The 23464-nt window shown below is 41.7% G+C and overlaps 1 protein-coding gene across 1 annotated transcript; it reads left to right on the forward strand.

The window, feature by feature from the left end:
- The first annotated feature begins 573 nt into the window (after positions 1–573).
- On the forward strand, positions 574–22062 carry shcbp1 (SHC SH2-domain binding protein 1). The gene is made up of 13 exons (XM_020489194.2): positions 574–963; positions 6459–6641; positions 6805–6920; positions 7214–7422; positions 8985–9080; positions 9890–10120; positions 11992–12169; positions 12598–12718; positions 18726–18857; positions 19144–19262; positions 19404–19490; positions 19924–20071; positions 21254–22062. Exons 1-13 carry the CDS (start codon positions 756–758, stop codon positions 21595–21597), a joined length of 2172 nt encoding a protein of 723 aa, XP_020344783.1. The 5' UTR covers positions 574–755; the 3' UTR covers positions 21598–22062.
- The last annotated feature ends 1402 nt before the right edge of the window (positions 22063–23464 follow it).

Consider the following 23464-nt stretch of genomic DNA (forward strand, 5'->3'; position numbering starts at 1 on the left):
AAAGGTAAAAGTAAATGCTATAGATCAAATTCTTTATATTAAGCAAACCAGTTGACACTATTTCCTTATTATTATATATCTTTTTTAGACAGCCAGAGCCACCCCGCACCACTCAGAAATAATTTACAAACTAAGCACTAGTGAGTCTGCCAGATCAGAGGCAGTAGGGATGACCAGGGACGTTCTCTTGATAAGTCCATGAATTGGACAATTTTCCTGTCATGCTAGCATTCAAATGGTAACGAATACTTTTGGGTGTCAAGGAAAATGTAAGGAGTAAAAAGTACATTATTTTCATTAGGAATGTAGTGAAGTAAAAGTTGTCAAAAATATCAATAATACTTAAAAACGACTTAAGTAGTAATTTAAAGTATTTTTTACTTAAGTACTTTATACCATTAGGTCTACACTTGTTGTGTTCGGCGCATGTGTCAAAGAACATTTTATTTTATTTGACATTTGCCCTCATATGTAAAAAAAAAAAAAAAAGAAAAGAAAAAAATTACTGGTTTACTATTGGGAACGCCCATCAATAGAACCACCCCAGACGTTCAGCCAACGTCAATGTTCATTGGACGAGACTCCATAAACCGGGGAAATTTTGAAAGGAGCATTTGCAACAATGATGTTTGTGTGAAAGTGCATTTCTTACCAAAGGCACTATTAGTTAGCTAGCTCACCTGTCATTTCACTACTCAGGGCTGGATTGTATGGTACATTCGGACCTCTGCTGTGGCTAGTTTGAAAGTTGCAAAATGACTGAAGAAGACGGTTGTTCATCTATGATGGAGCCTCAGTTTGAAGCAGGAGAAACGGCGGCGGATGGAATGATTTCGACAGCAGATTCAATTTCTTGTCGAAGTGGACAGAACAAGACAGACAAAGTGGATTTGGAGTCAAATGTCGAATTAGAAGAGGATGTCAGAGATTGTAATTTGCGACAAGAAGATGTTGTCAGACAAGGTTTGTTTAGTAACTATTGTTGCTCATTTCAACCGTGCAGCGAGCTAACTGGCTAATAACGTCGTTAGCAAGCTAACGTTAATTAGCTAAGTACATTGAGTAACGTTATCTAGCTAACTACTCTAACTAGCTGAACATGCAATGCCACCAACTGTTGACTCATAACAGCAAATAATGCTAGGTATGTATCATTAACCTATTTGCTGAATTTCAAAGAACTGTTAGAGGAATAGAGAAGTCTCAGCACTTATTCGTATGATTTTTGAATCTCCCCATGATCATTGCCCGCTTCTAGGCCATGCCCGATAATAGTGAGTGATCATGAAGGAGAGGGCAAAATTGAAGGGAACCACTTTACACATGCATCCATGCATCGGATGTGAAATTAAGCCCTGGAATTGGGGTAATTTTGCTTAAATTCATCAAAAAAGTTAGCTATCCCTTTTTGTGGGATACACTTCAATTCTAGGTCTGGTGGCATATTTTGGTTAAACTGCCCAATTTAATGGAATTGCAACCCTCTGCATGCGCAGTGCGTTCTTCCATCACACGTACAGCTGATTCTCAAGATCTTGCACACTAATGTGACGCTATTAAGCCCACACTACTACACTCTCTGAGCCAAGGACCACATTCTTTCTGGTAAGTTATGATTACAATACTGGGTGGGGTGAATATATTTTATGATTTTTTTTTGTTAACTTCATAAATAGTAGCCTACAGCAAAGTGTGTTTAAATAATTTCTAACCCAACATTTCTACTAGTTAGTTTTGCTACTAAACTCAGCAAAAAAAGAAATGTCCCCTTTTCAGGACCCTGCCTTTCAAAGATAATTTGTGAAAATCCTAATAACTTCACAGGTCTTCATTGTAAAGGGTTTAAACACTGCTTCCCACGCTTGTTCAATGAACCATAAACAATTAATGAACATGCACCTGTGGAATGGTCGTTAAGACACTAACAGCTTACAGACATAGGCAATTAAGGTCACAGTAATGAAAACTTAGGACACTAAAGAGGCCTTTCTACTGACTGAAAAACACCAAAAGAAAGATTCTTATTTTCAATGACTGCCTAGGAACGGTGGGTTAACTGCCTTGTTCAGGGGCAGAACGACAGATTCTTACCTCGTCTGCTCTGGGATTCAATCTTGCAACCTTACAGTTAACTAGTCCAACGCTATAACCACCTGCCTATCGTTGCACTCCACAAGGAGACTGCCTGTTACGCGAATGCAGTAGAAGCCAAGGTAAGTTGCTAGCATTAAACTTCTTATAAAAAAACAATCAATCAATCATAATCACTAGTTATAACTACACATGGTTGATATTACTAGTTTATCTTGTCCTGTGTTGCATATAATCGATGCAACGCTGGGGGATGATATAACAAAAGCGCATTTGCAAAAAAAGCACAATCGTTGAATTACTGTAGCTAACCATAAACACCAATACCTTACTTAAAATCAATACACAAGTATATATTTTTAAACCTGCATATTTAGCTAAGAGAAATCCAGGTTAGCAGGCAATATTAACCAGGTGAAATTGTCACTTCTCTTGCGTTCGTGGCACGCAGAGTCAGGGTATATGCACAGTTTGGGCTGCCTGGCTCATTGCGAACTAATTTGCCAGAATTCTACGTAATTATGACACAACATTGAAGGTTGTGCAATGTAACAGGAATATTTAGACTTAGGAATGCCACCCGTTAGATAAAATACCAAACTGTTCCGTATTTCACTGAAATAATAAACGTTTTGTTTTCGACATGATAGTTTCCGGATTCGTCCATATTAATGACCTAAGGCTCGTATTTCTGTGTTATGTTATAATTAACTCTATGATTTGATAGAGCAGTCTGACAGCGATGGTAGGCAGCAGCAGTAACTCTGCTTCGAGTGTGGCTGTTGTCGACGTGTTCCTGGTTCGAGCCCAGTTAGGGGCGAGGAGAGGGACGGAAGCTATACTGTTACACTGGCAATACTAAAGTGCCTATAAGAACATCCAATAGTCAAAGGTATATGAAATACAAATGGTATAGAGAGAAAGTCCTATAAATACTATATTAACTACAACCTAAAACCTCTTACCTTGGAATATTGAAGTCTCATGTTAAAAGGAACCACCAACTCTCATATGTTCTCATGTTCTGAGCAAGGAACTTAAACATGAGCTTTTTTACATGGCACATATTGCACTTTTACTTCTCCAACACTTTGTTTTTGCATTATTTAAACCAAATTGAACATGTTTCATTATTTATGAGGCTAAATAGATTTTTTATTGATGCATTATATTAAGTTAAAATAAGTGTTCATTCAGTATGGTTGAAATTGTCATTATTACAAATAAAATGAAAAAAATCGCCCGATTACTCGGTATCTGCTTTTTTTTGGTCCACCAATAATCGGTATCGGCATTGAAAAATCAGTCGGTCGACCTCTACTCTGGAGTGGGATTGATTTGGAGGTGAAGGGTCCGTCATTGTCTGGGGCAGTGTGTCACAGCATCATCGGACTGAGCTTGTTGTCATTGCAGGCAATCTCAATGCTGTGCTTTTCAGGGAAGACATCCTCCTCCCTCATGTGGTACCCTTCCTGCAGGCTCATCCTGACATGACCCTCCAGCAGGACAATGCCACCAGCCATACTGCTCGTTTTGTGTGTGATTTCCTGCAAGACAGGAATGTCAGTGTTCTGCCATGGCCAGCAAAGAGCCCAGATCTCAATCCCATTGAGCACGTCTGGGACCTGTTGGATCGGAGGGTGAGGGCTAGGGCCACCACAGGGAACTTGCAGGTGCGTTAGTGGAAGAGTGGGGTAACATCTCACAGCTACAACTGGAAAATCTGCTGCAGTCCATGAGGAGATGCACTGCAGCACTTAATGTAGCTGGTGGCCACACCAGATACTGACTCTTACTTTTTGATTTTGATTCCCCCCTTTGTTCAGGGACACACTATTCCATTTCTGTTAGTCACATGTCTGTGGAACTTGTTCAGTTTAAGTCTCAGTTGAATTTTATGTTCCTAGAAATATTTACACATGTTAAGTTTGCTGAAAATAAACAGTTGACAGTGAGGGGACGTTTTATTTTTTTGCTGAGTTTGTGGGTTTTAGTTTGCTTGAGCCTGCTAACTGAGTGTTAATTAATTTGCCTGTTTCCGTACATGTTTCATTTTAAAACATTTATCTTACAAAGGAGTTGATTAATCAAACTGCGTAACTATTTATCTGTACATGGAATTTATTAACGTTTTTAACATTTTAATTAAAACTTCTAGTCTTTACAGGAAAATGCCACGTGCTCTATCTGATGTGTGGAGACATTTCACTGCAGCTAATGTAGAAGGAAAATCAGTGTACATCTGCAGATACTGTGCCATATCATATGTGAAGAATGCAACAAAGATGCAGAATCATCTGGCCAAGTCCATAAAGTTCCCTCAGCGCTCACAACAAGCAACCTCCGACTTCTATTCAAGGTGAAAATGATGAATCAGACACCTAATTGATAGCAACAGCTCATGGTCCTCCAGGAATCAGAAGTGTTTTACTCAATGGAGGAACGTAGTCAGAGAAATGCTGATGAATGACTTGCTCGAGCTGTGTATGCAACTGGTTCACCACTGATGCTCACAGGCAATGTGTGTTGGAAGAGATTTCTGAATGTCCTTCGCCCAGCAAACACTCCTCCAAACAGACGTGCTTTGTTTACTCATTTGCTGGATGCAGAGTTTAATTAAAGGTCAAGCAAATCATTGAGAAAGCAGACTATTGCAATCATCTCTGATGGGTGGTTGAATGTGGGCAAGGAATAATTGTCTACATCTCCACCCCTCAACCAGTATTCTACAAGAGCACAGACACAAGGGACAACAGACACACTGGTCTCTACATTGCAGATGAGCTGAAGGCAGTCATCAATTACCTTGGACCACAGAAGGTATTTGCACTGGTAACAGACAATGCTACGAACATGAAGGCTGGTTGGTCTAAAGTGGAGGAGTCCTACCCTCACATCACACCCATTGGCTGTGCTGCTCATGCGTTGAATCTGCTCCTCAAGGACATCGTGGCACTGAAAACAATGGATACACTCTACAAGAGAGCCAAGGAAATGGTTAGGTATGTGAAGTGTCATCAAATTATAGCAGCAATACATCTCACCAAGCAAAGTGAGAAGAATAAGAGCACCACATTGAAGCTTCCCAGCAACACCCTTTGGGCTGGTGTTGTCATCATGTTTGTCTTCTGGAGGGGAAGACGTCTCTCCAAGAAATGGCCATATCACAGTCTGCCAATATGGACAGCCCCATCAAGAGGATCCTCCTGGATGATGTATTTTGGGAGAGAGTTGTAAGCAGCCTGAAACTACTGAAACCTATAGCAGTAGCCATTGCACGGATTGAGGGAGACAATGCCATCCTGTCTGATGTTCAGACTCTGCTTGCAGATGTAAGAGAAGAAATCTGTACTGCCTGTGCCCTGCCCACTTCACTGTTGCTCCAAGCAGAGGAATCTGCAGTTCTGAAATGCGTCATAAAGCGCGAAGACTTCTGCCTGAAACCCATACACGCCGCAGCGTGCATACTGGACCCCAAGTATGCTGGCAAGAGCATCCTGTCTGGTGAAGAGATCAACAAGGCCTATGTTGTCATCACTACCGTGTCTCGCCACCTTGGCCTGGATAAGGGCAAGGTTCTTGGAAGTCTGGCAAAGTACACTTCCAAGCCATGGCTTTGGGATGGAGATGCAATATGGAAGTTGTGCCAACATATCTCATCAGCCACCTGGTGGAAGGGACTTTGTGGATCTGAGGCTATTTCCCCTGTTGCCTCCATCCTCCAAATCCCACCAACATCAGCTGCCTCAAAGCGCAACTGGTCCTTGTTTGGGAACACACACACCAAAGCACGCAACAGGCTGACCAATACAAGGGTTGAAGAATTGGTGGTCATCCGGGCAAATTTGAGGCTTTTTGATCCTGACAACGAGCCATCCTCAACAGGGTTGCACAGTGACCGTGATGAGGCCTGAGAGTCTGATGTTCAAGAGGTGGACATTGAGGTGAAGGGAGAAGACATGGAAGCCTGCGAGGAAGCTTTAGTTTCTAGACTCATTTTACAGCTGAATGTTAAATGTTTTTGGGAGTTGCGATGTATCGTTGGGGTCATTCAATTTTCCCCTTTGTTCAGTGAAATCATCCCATGTGAAGAGAACTCCTTTAAAGTTCAATTTGTAACTAAATTGTTTAAATTTCTATTAGAAGGATTTAATCATTTGCAATTATTTCTACTTATGATAGAAACAAACCTTTTACTTTGTCTCCATATGATATGATAAATATATCCAATGCGAAAACCTCTACATTTAAATGCTATTAATATTAATTTGCATATTTCTGTTAATTCCCATGGATAGTTTCCACCTCTTGAATATTCCCCAAAATGTGCAACCCTAATCTAACTTATACTTTATTTTCTAACACAGAACTTTTCCAAAATGATGATGAGGATGATGATGACAGCGGCACAGCTTACTTCAACCTTGATATGGCTGGTACTCGGTTGCAACGTGCCGAACGCATAGGAGATGCCTCCCTTCCTGACACCTTTCAGACAAATGAACTGCTTTATTACGAGAGATTCAAAGCCTATCAAGACTACATGCTAGGTATGTAACCTTCCCACGGTCTTGCATCAATTGCTGTCAAGGTTATTGGCTAAAGTGGTTAAAAGAGGTTTACTACAACCATATTGATTGATCTTCAACGCTAAAAAAATAAACTGACTTGAGGGGTTGTCTCAAATGCTGTCTGTGCTGTTGTTTTGGACAGGTGATTGTAAAACATCTGAGGTGAAGGCCTTCACAGCTGACTACCTGGAGAAGGTCCTGGAGCCTTGTGACTGGCAGGCACAGTGGTGCACAGACGTTTTTGATGTGCTAGTGGAGGTAAGTCACTTCGACCTGAAAGATTTCCCAGCAAGAGACTTGTCTAAAGGAGCTGTGCTTTCTACACTGCATGAAATGAATTGGAACACTTGCACTCTGGATGTGGTTTTATAGTCAATCTGAATCCAGAGGTCTGTTTAAACAGTGTGAAACAGCTATCTTTTCCAATGTTATGCAGATGGTTGGATCTGATGAGCGAAGCAGGAGTAACTGAACAGGGTAGCCTAACCATTCAAACATGGGAAAAGTGTGATATGAAGGTTACAGCCTCATATTTGTGCCCTTTTCATCAGGTGGTGGATGTGAACTATAAGGAGCTGAAAGCACAGGTCAAGCTAGTGGTGCCCCTGCAGTGTGAGACGAGAGGCTGCGAGCTGACGGAGGAGGCCATGAACACTCTCCTAGAGGCCACGCTGCAAAAAGTGCCTCTGCAGGAGCTCCGTGCGGTGTTTGATGAGTCTGGGGACTTTGACCAGACTGCACTGGCACTTGAGCACCTCCGGTAAGACCATATTGTAAACAGGTTAACACTGCTGAGGTTTTTATTCAAAGGGCTGTTAAAGCCACAGTTACAGTTGAAGTCTGAAGTTTACATACAGCTTAGCCAAATACATTTAAAGTCAGTTTTTCACAATTCCTGACATTTTAAACCTAGTAAAAATGCCCTGTCTTAGGTCAGTTAGGATCACCACTTTATTTTAAGAATGTGAAATGTCAGAATATTAGTAGAGAATATTTAATTTCAGCTTTCGTCACATTCCCAGGAAGCAGTGGCTTCCTCCTTGCTGAGCGGCCTTTCAGGTTATGTCGATATATGACTCGTTTTACTGTGGTTATAGATACTTCTGTACCTGTTTCTTCCAGCATCTTCACAATGTCCTTTGCTGTTGTTCTGGGATTGATTTGCACTTTTCGCACTAAAGTACGTTCATCTCTAGGAGACAGAACACGTCTCCTTCCTGAGCGGTATGACGGCTGCGTGGTCCCATGGTGGTTATACTTGCGTACTATTGTTTGTACAGATGAACGTGGTTCCTTCAGGCCATTTGGAAATTGCTCCCAAGGATGAACCAGACTTGTGGAGGTCTACAATTTTTTTTCTGAGGTCTTGGCTGATTTCTTTAGATTTTCTCATGATGTCAAGCAAAGAGGCACTGAGTTTGAAGGTAGGCCTTGAAATACAGCCATAGTTACACCTCAAATTGACTCAAATGATGTCAATTAGCCTATCAGAAGCTTCTAAAGCTATGACATAGTTTTCTGGAATTCTCCAAGCTGTTTAAAGGCACAGTCAACTTAGTGTATGTAAACTTCTGACCCACTGGTATTGTAATACAGTGAATTATAAGTGAAATAATCTGTGTGTAAACAATTGTTGGAAAACATTACTTGTCATGTGCAAAGTAGATGTCCTAACTGACTTGCCAAAACTACAGTTTAACAAGACCATTTTTGGAGTGGTTGAAAAATGAGTTTTAATGACTCCAACCTAATTGTATGTCAACTTCCGACTTCAACTGTATTTCTTTCCATGTCAGAGGAGAAAGCACCAGAAAAAGTGCCGAAGGAGATTTGTTCCATCCCCCCGTAACAATTATTGAAACCTCTTGTTGTAGGAGTTTGCATGTGGTGGAACTGACATTCAATTTGGGTGTGTCTGACTTTAACTTCTCTTAATGTGTGTCTGAAAATGTGTTCCTCTTGTCTTTTGGTCCGCTTGATAGAACTTTAGAATAACTTAACTTTTTCCTGTGAAGGAACTTCTTTTTTTGGAGTGGTTAAAGCTGCAGTATATAACTTTTTTGCACATACATTTTCTCAGATACGATATGACAAACAGTCAAAGGATTGTAAATGGACAGGCAAGACAGAACCGTCATATTACAGCCGCAGAATGTTTATCTTCGATGTGATACTAAATAACAAGGGTGTGTTCAAATTTCGTGGTGTGACAGACACTGAGAAATACCCTGAAGAGAGATGATGCAGTGGAACAATTGCTTCTGCTTCTGTGCTGTGAAATCTCTTATCTGAACTGTCTCAAACCGTTTTCTTCTTTTTTAGGTTTTTCTACAAACACATCTGGAGACAGTGGGACGACGAGGACGAGGATGATGACTTTGACTACTTTGTCAGATGTGTGGAGCCCCGCCTCAGGCTGTATGTGTAGAAGGTTGATAGTGTGGGGAATGGGAAGATTAGTCAGTGTGTGGGCTTGATTGGCACTTTCTCATTTAGGCTGTATTGGTTCAGATCTGCCAATGACACGGCTTGGTTGAACCCATTATTTGAATGCCACTATCAGAACGGCCATATGGCATAGGAACCTGTAGAGCTTTGCAAATCATTGCAGTTCAGACGCACTTGAGCAAGCTCCATGTCTAATTGTTGGAGCTGGATATGCTCAAGGCTGTTGCAGTGAGGGTGCAGATTTTTATTTGGCCAATAGATGGCAGTGTGTACCTGGGGATTTTGAGCTGTCTTAACAGTGGCATCGATTTTTATTTTTTATTTATTATATATATTTTTTTAAATGGGTGGATATTTATGGGTGGAGACTAGGGTTAAGACATCTTATTGGCTTCAGCAGAAATCCTAAAGCTTATTGGTCTAACAATCAGCTCCTAGTTTATACCAAGGACACTATGTCGCCAATTTGCTTTTAAAGACAGTCTTTGTTACCCATTCACGACCGGCTCCTTAGATAGAATCGAGACCCTCCTTGTTCAGAATCTCAATGTTCACTTGTATTTTTCTTTCTCCAAATAATGATTAAGAACCGTTTCAAATTCCGGACAAAGCCATCAAAAAAACAATGTTGTGCTCTCATCTTCTCCACTAGTTATCTCACCTTAACCTCTTAACCCTCCAATGTTGCTGAACAGTTTGTTCCCAACACTCCTTCAAGACCACCTCCATAATGCATTTAAAAAAAAGTATTTCTCCCTCTGTGGCTGTCAATCCTGCAGGTTTTATGATATTCTGGAAGATCGGGTGCCTGCTGGACTTGTGGCAGAGTATTACTCTCTTTTGGCACGCTGCTCTCAAAAGTTCCAGGAGTTCTCTAGCCTGCGGAACGGTATCAGCAGCGACTCTGAGTCGGAGCTGGACAACGTGTCCATGGTGGAGGGCCTAAGGATGTACGAGCAGATGGAGGCCCTGAAGCGCAAACTCCGGATCATGGAGAACCCGCTGCTCAGGTAACTGCCCAAGGGGACACGGGGTGGGAAGACTGAGAGGAGCTATCAGTGTCTCTGCAGAGTGTGTGTGTTGAGGGCATAGTTGTGTGACTGATGGAGTTGGTCTCTTTACGGAGGATGAAAATAAGACGACTGAGTAAAAGCTATTGGATTCACCTCTGTCCTTGAACTAGCGTGTTTGACCTACACTGCCCCAGTTGAGAGTAAAACACCTCACGTAATAACACTACAGTCCAGTTCAATGCACCATACTCTGGTTAGAATTAGAGGTTGACCGGTTATGATTTTTCAACGCAGATAGCGATTATTGGCGGGCCAAAAAAAGCTGATACCGATTAATCGGTCTATTTTTAAATTCGATTTTTACATTTGATATATATATATATATATATATCACTTTTAACTTAATATAATACATCAATCAAATCAATTTAGTCTCAAATGAATAATGAAATATGTTCAATTTGGTTTAAATAATGCAAAAACAATGTGTTGGAGAAAGTAAAAGTGCAATATTTGTCATGTAAAAAAGCTAAAGTTGAAGTTCCTTGCTCAGAACATGAGAACATATGAAATCTGGTGGTTCCTTTTAACAGGAGTCTTCAATATTCCCAGGTAAGAAGTTTTAGGGTGTAGTTATTATAGGACTATTTCTCTCTATAGCATTTGTATTTCATATACCTTTGACTATTGGATGTTCTTATAGACACTATAGTATTGCCAGCCTAATCTCGGGAGTTGATAGGCTTGAAGTCATAAACAGCGCAATGCTTGAAGCACAGCGAAGAGCTGCTGGCAAATGCAGGAAAGTGCTGTTTGAATGAATGCTTACGAGCCTGCTGCTGCCTACCACCTCTCAGCCAGACTGCTCTATCAGATATAAAATCAGAGTTAATTATAATATAATAACACACAGAAATACGAGCCTTAGGTCATTAATATGGTCAAATCCGGAAACTGTCATTACGAAGAAAACAAACGTTTATTCTTTCAGTGAAATACGGAATTGTTCCGTATTTTATATAACGGATGGCATCCCTAAGTCTAAATATTGCTGTTACATTGCATAACCTTCAATGTTACGTCATAATTATGTACAATTCTGGCAAATTAATTACGATCTTTGTAAGGAAGAAATGGTCTTCACACAGTTCGCAACGAGCCAGGCATCCCAAACTGCTTCATATACCCTGACTCTGTCGCACAGAACGCAAGAGAAGTGACACAATTTCCCGAGTTAAAAGAAATTCATGTTAGCGGGCAATATTAACCAAATATGCAGGTTTAAAAATATATACTTGTGTATTGATTTTAAGAAAGGCATTGATGTTTATGGTTAGGTACACGTTGGTGCAACGACAGTGCTTTTTTTGCGAATGCGCTTTTGTTAAATCATCACCCGTTTGGTGAGGAAGGCTGTGATTCGATGATAAATTAACAGGCACTGCATCGATTATATGCAACGCAGGACAAGCTAGATAACTACACATGGTTGATGATATTACTAGTTTAACTAGGGATTATGTTAAGATTGATTTAAAAAAAAAAAAAAAAAGTTTAATGTTAGCTAGCTACTTACCCTTGGCTCCTTGCTGCACTCGCGTAACGCAGTTTCCTCGTGGAGTGCAATGTAATCGGTGTCCCAAAATGAAGATTGCCGATTGTTATGAAAACTTGAAATCTACCCTGATTTAATAGGTCGACCTCTTGTTAGAATACAAAAGGCACAGCAATTGAATTTATAGCTACTCCTAATGCACACTTGGGCCTATACTTTGAGAGTCTATGGGAAAGTGGAAGATTTACCTGCTCTGTCCAGTGCTGTACCATTCTGTTCGTCTGCATAAATGTATTATCTCCTGACACTGCAGGTATGTGCTGGGATACAAGGTGAACTCGGGGCAGCAGTCATGCAGGGCCAAGGGGCCTCGTGCCTCAGGCGGCCGGATGGTCCATGTCGTGTCTGTCTCCACTACAGTTAGCCAGCTGCAGGGCCTGATGGCAGACAAGCTTGGGCCCAAATTCTCAGGGGAAGAGTTTGAAGTACAGGTATGGCAAACAAATAAAATGGTTTTTCTAAATGTTTCATCCATAGCATATTGTATTTTGATCAAATTTAAGTTTGCCCAGTTTTCCATTTCAAATGGCCTGTTTAATGAGATGACCAGAGATTAAACCCAATGGTTATGTTCTCTAACCATGTCTTACTTGTAAGGGTCTAATGCGCTTGGATTTGCCGAGGCGCTTGGGCTGTCTTTTTATATGACCTCCCTAGTTCCTGTAAACTGGCATTCCGCCAGGATTTGTCGAAGCTGTGTCTGTTCGCCTGAACGCCTCGGCTCTAGTATCTTTTGTATTCCACCGAGACGTCCGAAGCGGGAAAACAAGTGTTTTTTTTGTGTCCATCTGTTTAGTCATGAGTGCAGATCTGTATTGTACAGACAGTGTACTGGAACTGATCTTGTGTTAAATGTTAGTTTCACAGTGAGCCCCTGCTGGCTGTGAGTGCCTGCTACGAGGGAGACGTGGTCATCATCCTTCCAGGACACTACAATGTCACCAGCTCCATCAGTATCCCAGACTCCATATCAGTGGAAGGTAACGTTTCACATGTCTGAAAGCAGCTTTTATATTAAACGTATCTTATAAAAACAATCTTAACATAATCACTAGTTAACTACACATGGTTGATGATATTACTAGTTTATCTAGCTTGTCATGCGTTGCATATAATCTATGCGGTGCCTGTTAATTTATCATTGAATCACAGCCTACTTCGCCAAACAGGTGATTTTAAGAAGCGCATTTGTGAAAAAAGCACTGTTGCAGCAATGTGTACCTAACCATAAACATCAATGCTTTTCTTAAAATCAATACACAAGTTTATGTTTTTAAACCTGCATATTTAGTTAATATTGCCTGCTAACATGAATTTATTTTAACTAGGGAAATTGTGTATCTTCTCTTGTGTTCTGTGCAACAGAGTCAGGGTAACGTTATATGCAGCAGTTTGGGCTGCCTGGCTCGTTGCGAACTGTGTGAAAACCATTCCTTCCTAACAAAGACAGCCAACTTCGCCAAACGTTGCACGAATGTACCTAACCATAAACATCAATGGCTTTCTTAATTTTTTAAAAATCTGCATATTTAGTTCAAATAAATTACAACCTAAAACTTCTTACCTGGGAATATTGAAGACTCCTGTTAAAAGGAACCACCAGATTTCATATGTTCTCATGTTCTGAGCAAGGAACTTCAACTTTAGCTTTTTTACATGGCAATTATTGCATTTTCACTTTGTTCTCCAACACGTTTTTTGCAGTATTTAAACTAAATTCAACGTTTCATTATTTATTTGAGACTAAATTGATTTTATTGATGTATTATATTAAGTTAAAATTGTTCATTCAGTATTGTCATAATTACAAATATATTTCGGCCGATTTTAATCTGTACTGGCATTTTTTGGTCCGCCGATATCGGCGTTGAAAAATCATACTCGGTCGACCTCTAGTCTGAATCCTTCCATCCTTTTCTCTCGCTAAGGAATCTGTTGCTATGCTGTGACTAATGTGCTGCCAAGTACTGTTATGGCCATATGAAATCAAGTGTTCACCTGCAGATACTTTTACGGTACTGGCTGCACTATGTGGCGTGTTCATGCTTTCTTGAAGGTTAAACCACCCCTCAATGTACAGTAGATGGATTGAAATAAACGTATCGCAGAGAGGGATGCGGGATGTACAGTTGGAGTCCTCATAAAGCAAATAGAGCTTGATGGCGCGGTAAGCGTTTGAATGGGGGTGATTATTAATTAATAGAGAAGGCTAGCGCAGGTGAGAGGTCAGAGCAGAGGCGCAGTGTCAGTCTCTTTATGCAAATAAGGGGGGGGGGGGGCTGCCGAGTTGGATGGAGGGGAGATTGGAGTGTTTTTTTTTTTACATGGGGCTGTTTGTATGTGCTTGCCCTCCTGTGGTGCTAGGAACCCCCAGACAGCTGAGATAAAGAGGGTGGGGGAAATAAGATGCAGCACTGCCTGGCACTGTACCACGACAGGAGATGAGCAACTCAATTAGACCACCGCCGGATTACCATAATAGAATTCTCCCTCCCACCAAAGAGCCTTTGATATTTAGAGGAGCCAGGCACACAGGCGCTTATTGCTTTTGGGATATTGCTGTATCAAAGACAGAGGTGGGAAAAATGCATATGATCCATCTTCATAAGTATTGTGAGAATTTCCAAACGGTCTGTGTTCCTGAAGAGACATTAGAATTCAATAGTGAGGTGGTTGTTGGTCAGCACTTGTTAAGAACAGAATGCATTTGTGATCTGCAATCAGTGCACCTGTTTTAGCATTTTAAATTTAAATTAATTCTCTAAGCAGCAGCACATTTTTGCCAGTCTTTAAGCCCGCTGGGAATATGGTTTTCCTCTCCTGGAAGTGTGCATGGGCCTATGACTTTACCAATCGATATTCAGCCTTTGGCCTTTCTAATGGCAGCGTGTGGAACCCAGTCAGTGCTGTAGAATTGTTGGCCACATTGTGGAACATGTGTCTCCAGGCCATCTGTCAAGGAACAGAGAATAATGAACCCTAGCCATCAGAACACGGTCCATCACATTCTGCACTGTTGTACAGTGCTGCTTGCCTGGGATTGTGCTGAATCGCTACTTGTCATGCAAACCACTGCAAGGTTGGAAGGAGTGTTCAGACCCAACACTGGCCATTGAGCCCTGAGCCAGTTGTCCCAGCTGTCAGCATGCAAAGAGCAAATTCAATTTATTCCATATGATAAGTCTTCTATGTACAGTTGGTGAGGGGGTAAAAAAATCAGTACATTAAGTTATAAGTATTGCAATATTATTTTTGCCGATTTCCTATCGAAATACTTTGACTCCACGTTTTAGATTGTTGCTAGGTAGTTAGCATTAGCTAGCACTAGTCGGCTGTACATGCGCAAAAACCTATAGCTCATCATTCTATAGCTTGTTCGCCGTAAAAAAAAAAAAAATGTTTAGCCTACATGTTTTCAGCACTTCTCCATGACCGACCAAAATGCCTCTTTTTATAACTCTCTTGTCCCTCTGCCGCAGACAAATAGTGAGCAATACAATAAGAACATCAAATTGCAGTAAAATCACAGTATCGAATTGCAATACATGCTGTTTACATTGAGTATACCAAACATTAGGAACCTAATATTGAGTTGCACCTTCCCCCTCAGAACAGCCTCAATTTGTCAGGGCATGAACTCTACGTGTCAAGCGTTACACAGGAATGCTGGCCCATGTTGACTCCAATGCTTTCCACATTTGTCAAGTTGGCTGGGATGTCTTTTGGGTGGTGGACCACTGTTGGTACACATGGGAAACTGTTGAGAGTGAAAAACCAAGCTACGTTGCAGTTCTTGACACAAACCGGTGCGCCTGCCACCTAAACTCAGCAAAAAAAGAAACGTGATCTCACTGTCAACTAATAATTTTCATGCAAATATTTACACATGTAAATTGGCTGAACATAAGATTCTACAACTGAGACAAACTGAACAAGTTCCACAGACATGTAACTAACAGAAATGGAATAATGTGTCCTTGAACAAAGGGAGGTCAAAATCAAAATTAAGTCAGAATCTGGTGTGGCCACCAGCTGCATTAAATGCTGCAGTGCATCTCCTCCACATGGACTGCACCAGGTTTTCCAGTTCTTGCTGTGAGATGTTACCCCACTCTTCCACCAAGGCACCTGCAAGTTCCTGGACATTTCTGGGGGTGGAATGGCCCTAGCCCTCACCCTCCGATCCAACAAGTCCCAGACGTGCTCAATGGGATTGAGATCTGGGCTCTTCGCTGGCCATGGCAGAACACTGACATTCCTGCCTTGCAGGAAATCATGCGCATAACGAGCAGTGTGACTGGTGGCATTGTCATGTCAGGAAGGGTACCACATGCGGGAGGAGGATGTCTTCCCTGTAACGACAACGTTGAGATTGCCTGCAATGACAACAAGCTCAGTCCGATGATGCTGTGACACACTGCCCCAGACAATGACGGACCATCCACCTCCAAATCGATCCCGCTCCAGAATATAGGCCTCGCTGTAACATTAATTCCTGAGACAAAACCGTGACTCCTCAGTGAAGAGCACTTTTTGCCAGTCCTGTCTGGTCCAGTGACGGTGGGTTTGTGCCCATAGGCGACGTAGTTGCCGGTGATATCTGGTGAGGACTTGCCTTACAACAGGCCTACAAGCCCTCAGTCCAGCCTCTGTCAGCCCATTACAGACAGTCTGAGCACTGATGGAGGGATTGTGTATTTCTGGTGTAACTCGGGCAGTTGTTACCATCCTGTACCTGTCCCGCAGGTGTGATGTTCGGATGTACCGATCCTGTGGTAGTCTTGTTACACGTTGTCTGCCACTGAGAGGACGATCAGCTGTCCGTCCTGTCTCCCTGTAGCTCTGTCTTAGGCGTCTCACAGTACGGACATTGCAATGTATTGCCCTGGCCACATCTGCAGTCCTCATGCGTCCTTGAAGCATCCCTAAGGCACGTTCACGCAGATGAGCAGGGACCCTGGGCATCTTTGTTTTGGTGTTTTTCAGAGTCAGTAGAAAGGCCTCTTTAGTGTCCTAAGTTTTCATAAATGGGACCTCTAATTGCCTACCGTCTGTAAGCTGTTAGTGTCTTAACGACCATTCCACAGCTGCATGTTCATTAATTGTTTATGGTTCATTGAACAAACATGAGAAAGTGTTTAAATCCTTTACAATGAAGATCTGAAGTTATTTGAATTTTTATGAAGTATCATTGAAGGACAGGGTCCTGAAAAAGGGATGTTTCCTTTTTTTCAGCATTTTATATTTTATATTCTTCAAAGTGGCCACCCTTTACCTTGATGACAGCTTCACAAAGACACGGTGGTTGGAACCAACATCTCACATTTGGACTCATCAGACCAAAGGACAGATTTCTTCCGGTCTAATGTCCATTGCTCAGGATTCTTGGCCCAAGCAAGTCTCTTCTTATTGGTGTCCTTTTAGTAGTGGTTTCTTTGCAGAAATTTGACTATGAAGGGCTGAATCAGCGGTCTCTTCTGAATAGTTGATGTTGTCTGTTACTTGAACTCTGATGTGCAGTAAATTGCAGAATTCTGAGACTGGTAACTAATGAACTTATCCTCCGCAGTGGAGGATAACTCTTCCTTTCCTGTGGCGGTCCTCATGAGCCCATTTCTTCATCCGCGTGTGGTTTTTGCGACTGAACTTAAACTTTTTCAAAGTTGTTAATTTTCCAGATTGACTGACCTTCATGTCTTAAAGTAGTGATGGACTGTCATTTTGCTTTGCTTATTTGAGCTGTTCTTGCCATAATATGGACTTTGAATCTTTTACCAAAAATAGGCTAATCTTCTGTATACCACCCCTTCCTTGTCACAACACAACTGATTGGCTCAAATGCATTAAGATGTAAAGAAATTCCAGAAATGAACTTTAAACAATGCATACCTGTTAATTGAAATGCTTTCCAAGTGACTACCTCATGAAGCTGGTTGAGAGAATGCCAAGAGTGCAAAACTGTCAATGCAATGGTGTCTACTTTGAAGGATCTAAAATATATTTTGATTTGTTAAACACTTTCTTTTGGTTACAAGATTCCATCTGTAGTTTTGATGTCTTCACTATTCTGCAATGAAGATAATAGTAAAAAATTAAGAAAAAACCTTGAATGAGTAGTTGTGTCCCAACTTTTGACGGGTACTGTATAGAATCTCAATATTCGCACTAGGCAATTCCCAGTCCTATGTACAATTCATGTAGTTCTGTGGTCATCAGCTGTGTTAGGCACACAGCTAGTGTGTTGACCTCACATGCAGAGATGTATGTAGACCAGAGCCTAAAAGGAACACCTGCCAAATGTTGGTCAGATGTCTATTTCACCAGCCATGTTGGTGGATTGGTCAGGGCTCCACAGTGCGAGCATTTCATTCGCGTTTGATATGTAGTTAAAGAGATTCTGTAGTATTTTAGCCTTTTTTGTTTCATAGCTGGTAAAAAACTACAAATCCCTATAGCCTCTCACCTTGCTCTGCATCACTGCCTGGCTTGGGGGCTGTGCGCACATGAAGAACTGAATGATTCATTTTTAGAACCGCAGCACACAGACACAAGTTGGTCTAATTTATTTGAGACAAGTCTACTCAAGTGAGACTTGTTCCCTGTTTCTTTGCTATTTACAGTAGACTGTTGTTCATAGGCCAGGTTTTTCAATGTTTGAGTGAACTATTAGGGAAGAGAAGACAACGCAGCTACTAGTCACTCAGTCACACGTGACTAGAGTCACGTTACCACAGTAACCCCCCTGCCCTTGAGGCAGGTGAATATTTTTCTCTGTGATATTTTGGTTAAAATAGGTTTCAAAAAATTCAACAATATACCATATTACTTCTTACTAGTAATGCATTTGTTTTTAGAAACATTACAAAGCATGCTAATCTGTGTTTTGTCCCTGAGTGGCTGGTAGAATTTTAAATCTACCTGCTATGGTGACTGGTGGACCAAAAAGTACATTTTAGGCCCTGATTTAGGCTAAATCTTTATTTTCAGGGTTTGGTCTACCTGATGAGGTGGTGATTGAGAAGAAGAACAAAGGGGACTCGTTTGTGGAGTCAACAGGAGCCGACGTGAAGATCTCCAACGTCAAGTTCATCCAGCACGACGCTATCGAAGGCATCCTCTGTGAGTCTTCTTCGTCCTCCCAATGTGATTCTGCCTCTCTACATGTACCCTAACCCCCCCCCCCCCCCCCCCAACTCTACTATCAGTCCACCCACTGGCCTGCATTAATAATTCTGCCTAAGCTGCTGGCGCTGCTTAACATCTGGCAACAGCCATATATCAATGACTTGCTAGGAGTAGAATGGGTTGTGTGTGTGTGTGTAACCATTCGGAATACTAGGAGCTAGCTGGCATCTTCATTTTCCCCCTAGTGTCGATTTTCGTCTTATTTCCCTCTTGTCTCCAGGCGTACGTCAGGGTAAGCTGGAGATGGAGAACTGTGTCCTTCAGTGCGAGACGACCGGTGTCATTGTGCGGACGTCAGGCCACCTGACCATGAACATGTGTGACCTCTACGGCTCTAAGGTAAGAGGTCATTGACACTTCTCATGGTGGCTTTCTTTTTTGATTGCTACAGATCTAGCTGTTATGTTAATCATTGTGTGTGTCTGAGGCCGTGCAGTAGCCTAGCTGTGTCTCTACATGCTGATAACTGTTGTGCTGTAGGGAGCTGGTGTGGAGATCTATCCTGGCAGTGTCTGCAGTATGGTGGGAAATGGCATACATCACTGCAAAGAAGGGATCCTGATCAAGGTAAGCGACTGAAGTTCTACTGGTAATTTACCAATCTGTGTATCACTGTTCCCAGCACTAGCACATCTAACCTTCATCTCTTTCTAGGTTGTTAAATTCTAAGCCTGTGGCATTATCTTCCCTCAAACGAAATTGAGTTTAGTGGAGAAAATGTTAAAATGCACGCACACACAGCGAAAAACAAATATGGACTTATTTCCCTCGTTACCTCCAGACGACTTCTGGGGTCTTATCTCATTCCCTGAGGCTAGAACGGTAGTGTTTTTATCGCTCTCTCAGAGCTTCCCTTCCTGTTGTCTCTGCCCGATGTGTTGGACTTGGCCAGGACAACTTAATAAGCAGGAAGATGGACGTGATGACTCTGTTTATGCCCGTCTTTCCCCCCCAATCTGTTGCTCAATTTGTCAACCTCCTCCATCTCGTCTTCCAACAGGACTTTGCTGATGAGCTGGACACCATGCCCAAGATCACTATGGTGAACAACGTGATCCACAACAACGAGGGATACGGAGTGATCCTGGTCAAACCTAGTGACGCTGCAGCTGCACAGGGCGAGGCTGCACAGGAAGACACCCCTTCAGGTACTAACTAGTTCCAAATCATTGGGAAGTTTTCCTCAGGAATATAAGGGGTGGCGTACAGCAGAGTGTAGATGGAAACTCGTGATGCATTCACATTTTTGAATCAGTGGCGTTCCAAATTGAGTTTTGCCTTTCTGAAAATTATTCTGATTTGCAACAAGCTTTAGATACAAAACGAACACCGCACATGCTACTGAAACTGTCTGACACGGTAGGAAGAGAATGTACGAAACAAGGAAGAAAAAAACTGGAAATGCATCTGAGGGGAAATGTCATTTCTACTTCGAGCAAATGTAATTTGAGAGTTGAATGCCAGCGCTCCCATTCAAGCACATAATCCAATACTGAAGTTCTCCAGACTTCCAATTTTAAAATCACAAGACAGGATTTGGAGGGATTGCCACGTGAGACTAGGTACTAACCAAGTCTTACGCAGTGTTTCCCACATAAATCGGCTTACTATTTCTGGAAGGCAGAGTTAGTTTCACTGGGAAGTTTAAATGAGCTTGACCTTCAGTCCAGGGCAGCTGCAGCATAAAAGATGCAGCTGAAGGTGGCATGGCTTAAAATACATTTGGAGCGCTCTCCATCTCTCTCCCTCTCCAGCGTCCTCTAATGGAATGTCCCTTATTGTTTGACCCCCACCCCCAGTACGCAGGAATAAATACCTCTACCCCAGACAAGGGAATGAGTGTAAATTTAATAAAACAATGAACAAAGCCATCTCTTTTCAGATTACCTTTTAAAAATCTGAAATACAGCATTCATCAGTTTTTCAGAGACACTACAAAGCCAACAACTGGGTAATAATTGTAATTTTGTTGTTATTGAAAATATGTCCATTATGGTGCTTTGGTGTTTATCTTCCGGAAATTAGCAAAAAAATGCTGTTGATTAATTAAACATTCCCCACTTTAAACGTCGATGAGGCTGCTTGCATTTTGATTTGAAAAGGTAAGAGCATGGCAATTATCTGCGATTTGATCACTAAGGGCACTCAGTTAAAATACACAGTCAGTGTGATTTTGAACAGAATGTAGTAATATTTCACAGAAAGACGTAGTGTTTTCATAAACATGACAAATCAGAATGTCATGATGGAGAGGGAAGTGGTGGTATTAGGTCAATGTCACAGTGAGGTGCTGACAAGCCTGTCATGAACTGATTCATGTTATTTTCCAGATGAGCAACTGGATAAAGAAGAGGGGGAAGACTGGATGAAGGGCGAGGGGAAGCTGCAGGTGGATGTGCCTGTCATTGTGGTGGACGACTGCTCCGTGAAGGAGCCAGTTTCCTATTCGTCTTGTTACGTCGTTCCTCCGGAGTTCACGGAGGGCAACGATGCCATCAAGAGGGAGCTGGTGGCCACGTCAGCCAAGAAGCAGCGACTCCAGAAGAGCAGGCTGAAGGAGCTGGGGGTGACCAAGGCAGATGACAACTTGCTCTCCCAGGAGATGTTTGTCTCCATACAGGACAACCAGTTCAGGAGGAACGGTATGGGCAGCTTCGGCACCTTCTTATACTGAGACTAACTGACCCGTCCTCCTGTTCTGTATTCCATACATGCAAACACACTTTTACTTCATTTATTCCAACCTCTTTGTTAAATTTTGCTGCACGGACTAGTGAGTGGTATGTGTATTTTTAAATGCTTTTTTAAAACATGGCTTTTTAACACAATTCTCATTTTAGTATACTGATATTGTGGATGCCTGAGTCTAATAAACTGAATTGTTTTCACGATGACACTGCGCCTCAAATGTCCTTCGCAAATGTTTTTTTTTTTTTTTGTGGATATTGTATAATTTATATTTATGGATATTATTAAGATGACACTGCTTGAAATTGTTTTGTGTTGGTGGAAATCGTGTTGCCTTTGAGTTAGTATCTCACCCTCACCTGTAGTTCTGGTCATTCCTTTGTCAAATGTTGCTGAAGGCACTCTAAACAATCAAAATCATGAGCCAATAAAATGAGTTTATATACGTTTTGCTCTTTTAATTTTATTTTTACAACTGGACACAGGTCAGATGAGGGGGGGGGGGAAATCTGCTTATTAAGAAGCTTAAGGCTTCACCTTTTATAAGATGCTCACAATTGTTTAATTCCAGTTGATTAATTTCCTTGGGATTAAAGGGCTGGTTAAACCTCATTACACCACAGGCAGTTTGATGAATTGCCTAATCCAGCATGCCCCTGTGAAATACATGTTGTACTGCTTCTTATGAGGTGTCCCAGGCTGACCTCAATAGACCAATTTTATTCCACAAATCCAAAACTGAATTAAATGCTGCCGGTAATCATTATTCCAGTGACTGCATCCAATGATGGATTTAAAATGTTAAAAAGTCTGAGTACAGTCTGACAAAAGTCCATATTTAGGTCAGCATTTGACTGGGAGAAGGGACTAATTGTATGTGAAATGTTTTTTGTTGAATTTAATATTTTTACAAACATTTTACCCAGAAACAACCTAGGGATCGATCGTTTCTTGTATTTCATTGTTTTGTGTGTGTGGGGGGGATGTGTCGTGTCAAGGCGTTAGTTACTTCCCCCCCCTCTGCTTATTCCCGGCAGGACTTGTTGCTAGTGAATGATTTGAGCCTGTCTGTAATTTCTGCATTAGGCAAAAGTTCCTTGGTTCGAATACCCGAGCCGACAAGGGGAACCATCTGTCTGTGCCCTTCAAGGCACTTAACCTTCATTTGCTCCAGTGTATGTGACAATCAAACTTTTTTTTTTAAGTGATATTAATGCCAAAAATAACTGTCAAGAATAGGTCTGTACACTGGATATTGGAAATGAACAAGGTCCAGGTGGGTTTTCATTCTGTCAAAATTTTAGGAACCAATTATTAGTAGGACTGCTCACTGCCCAGGGAACGTGTGGTTTTGTATTGAGAACTATACAGGGGATTATTATAGATTTTACCCAACGTTTCAGTGACATGCTAGAGATGTCAAAACAGAATGGGTGGAGAAAGAAATTGCAGGGCTTTTGTGACAAATGTTTTATCTTCAAAAGAGTAGAATTCAAGTAGGACCAAAACTAGAGCTCTGTGCGATGGAGGACAGTGGAAAGTGCTGTTTGAAGTGGTGTCCTTTATAAATAGTGAGTGTCTACAGGAACGAGCAGTGACCATCATTCTGGGGGAGAGGGGTCTGTCTTGTCCCCAAACTACTGTGGGACCAGTGCTTTGTCATATGAGGGGCAGATAGCCGTTTGGCTGCCTTTCAGCCTCACTTTATTTATCTCAAACTTTTGTCCAAATACATAATCACTGTCAGTAGCTCCACTACCTCTTAGCTTCTATGTTAAAAATACATTTCCTGGCAGTGTATTATAAATTGTTTGAAAGGCCTAAATGCCTGCATTCACACAGGCAGCTAAATT

Source organism: Oncorhynchus kisutch, linkage group LG8 (assembly GCF_002021735.2).
Source record: "Oncorhynchus kisutch isolate 150728-3 linkage group LG8, Okis_V2, whole genome shotgun sequence".
NCBI classification, from domain to species: Eukaryota; Metazoa; Chordata; class Actinopteri; order Salmoniformes; family Salmonidae; genus Oncorhynchus; species Oncorhynchus kisutch.

What these genes read in the sequence shown, in the direction of transcription:
- shcbp1 (XM_020489194.2), top strand. Translation starts at nt 756, where the DNA reads ATGACTGAAGAAGACGGTTGTTCATCTATGATGGAGCCTCAGTTTGAA. An exon ending in ATGGAGAACCCGCTGCTCAG is followed by an intron (nt 10,121 to 11,991) that starts GTAACTGCCCAA and finishes CTGACACTGCAG; the next exon opens with GTATGTGCTGGGATACAAGG. An exon ending in GGGAAGAGTTTGAAGTACAG is followed by an intron (nt 12,170 to 12,597) that starts GTATGGCAAACA and finishes GTTAAATGTTAG; the next exon opens with TTTCACAGTGAGCCCCTGCT.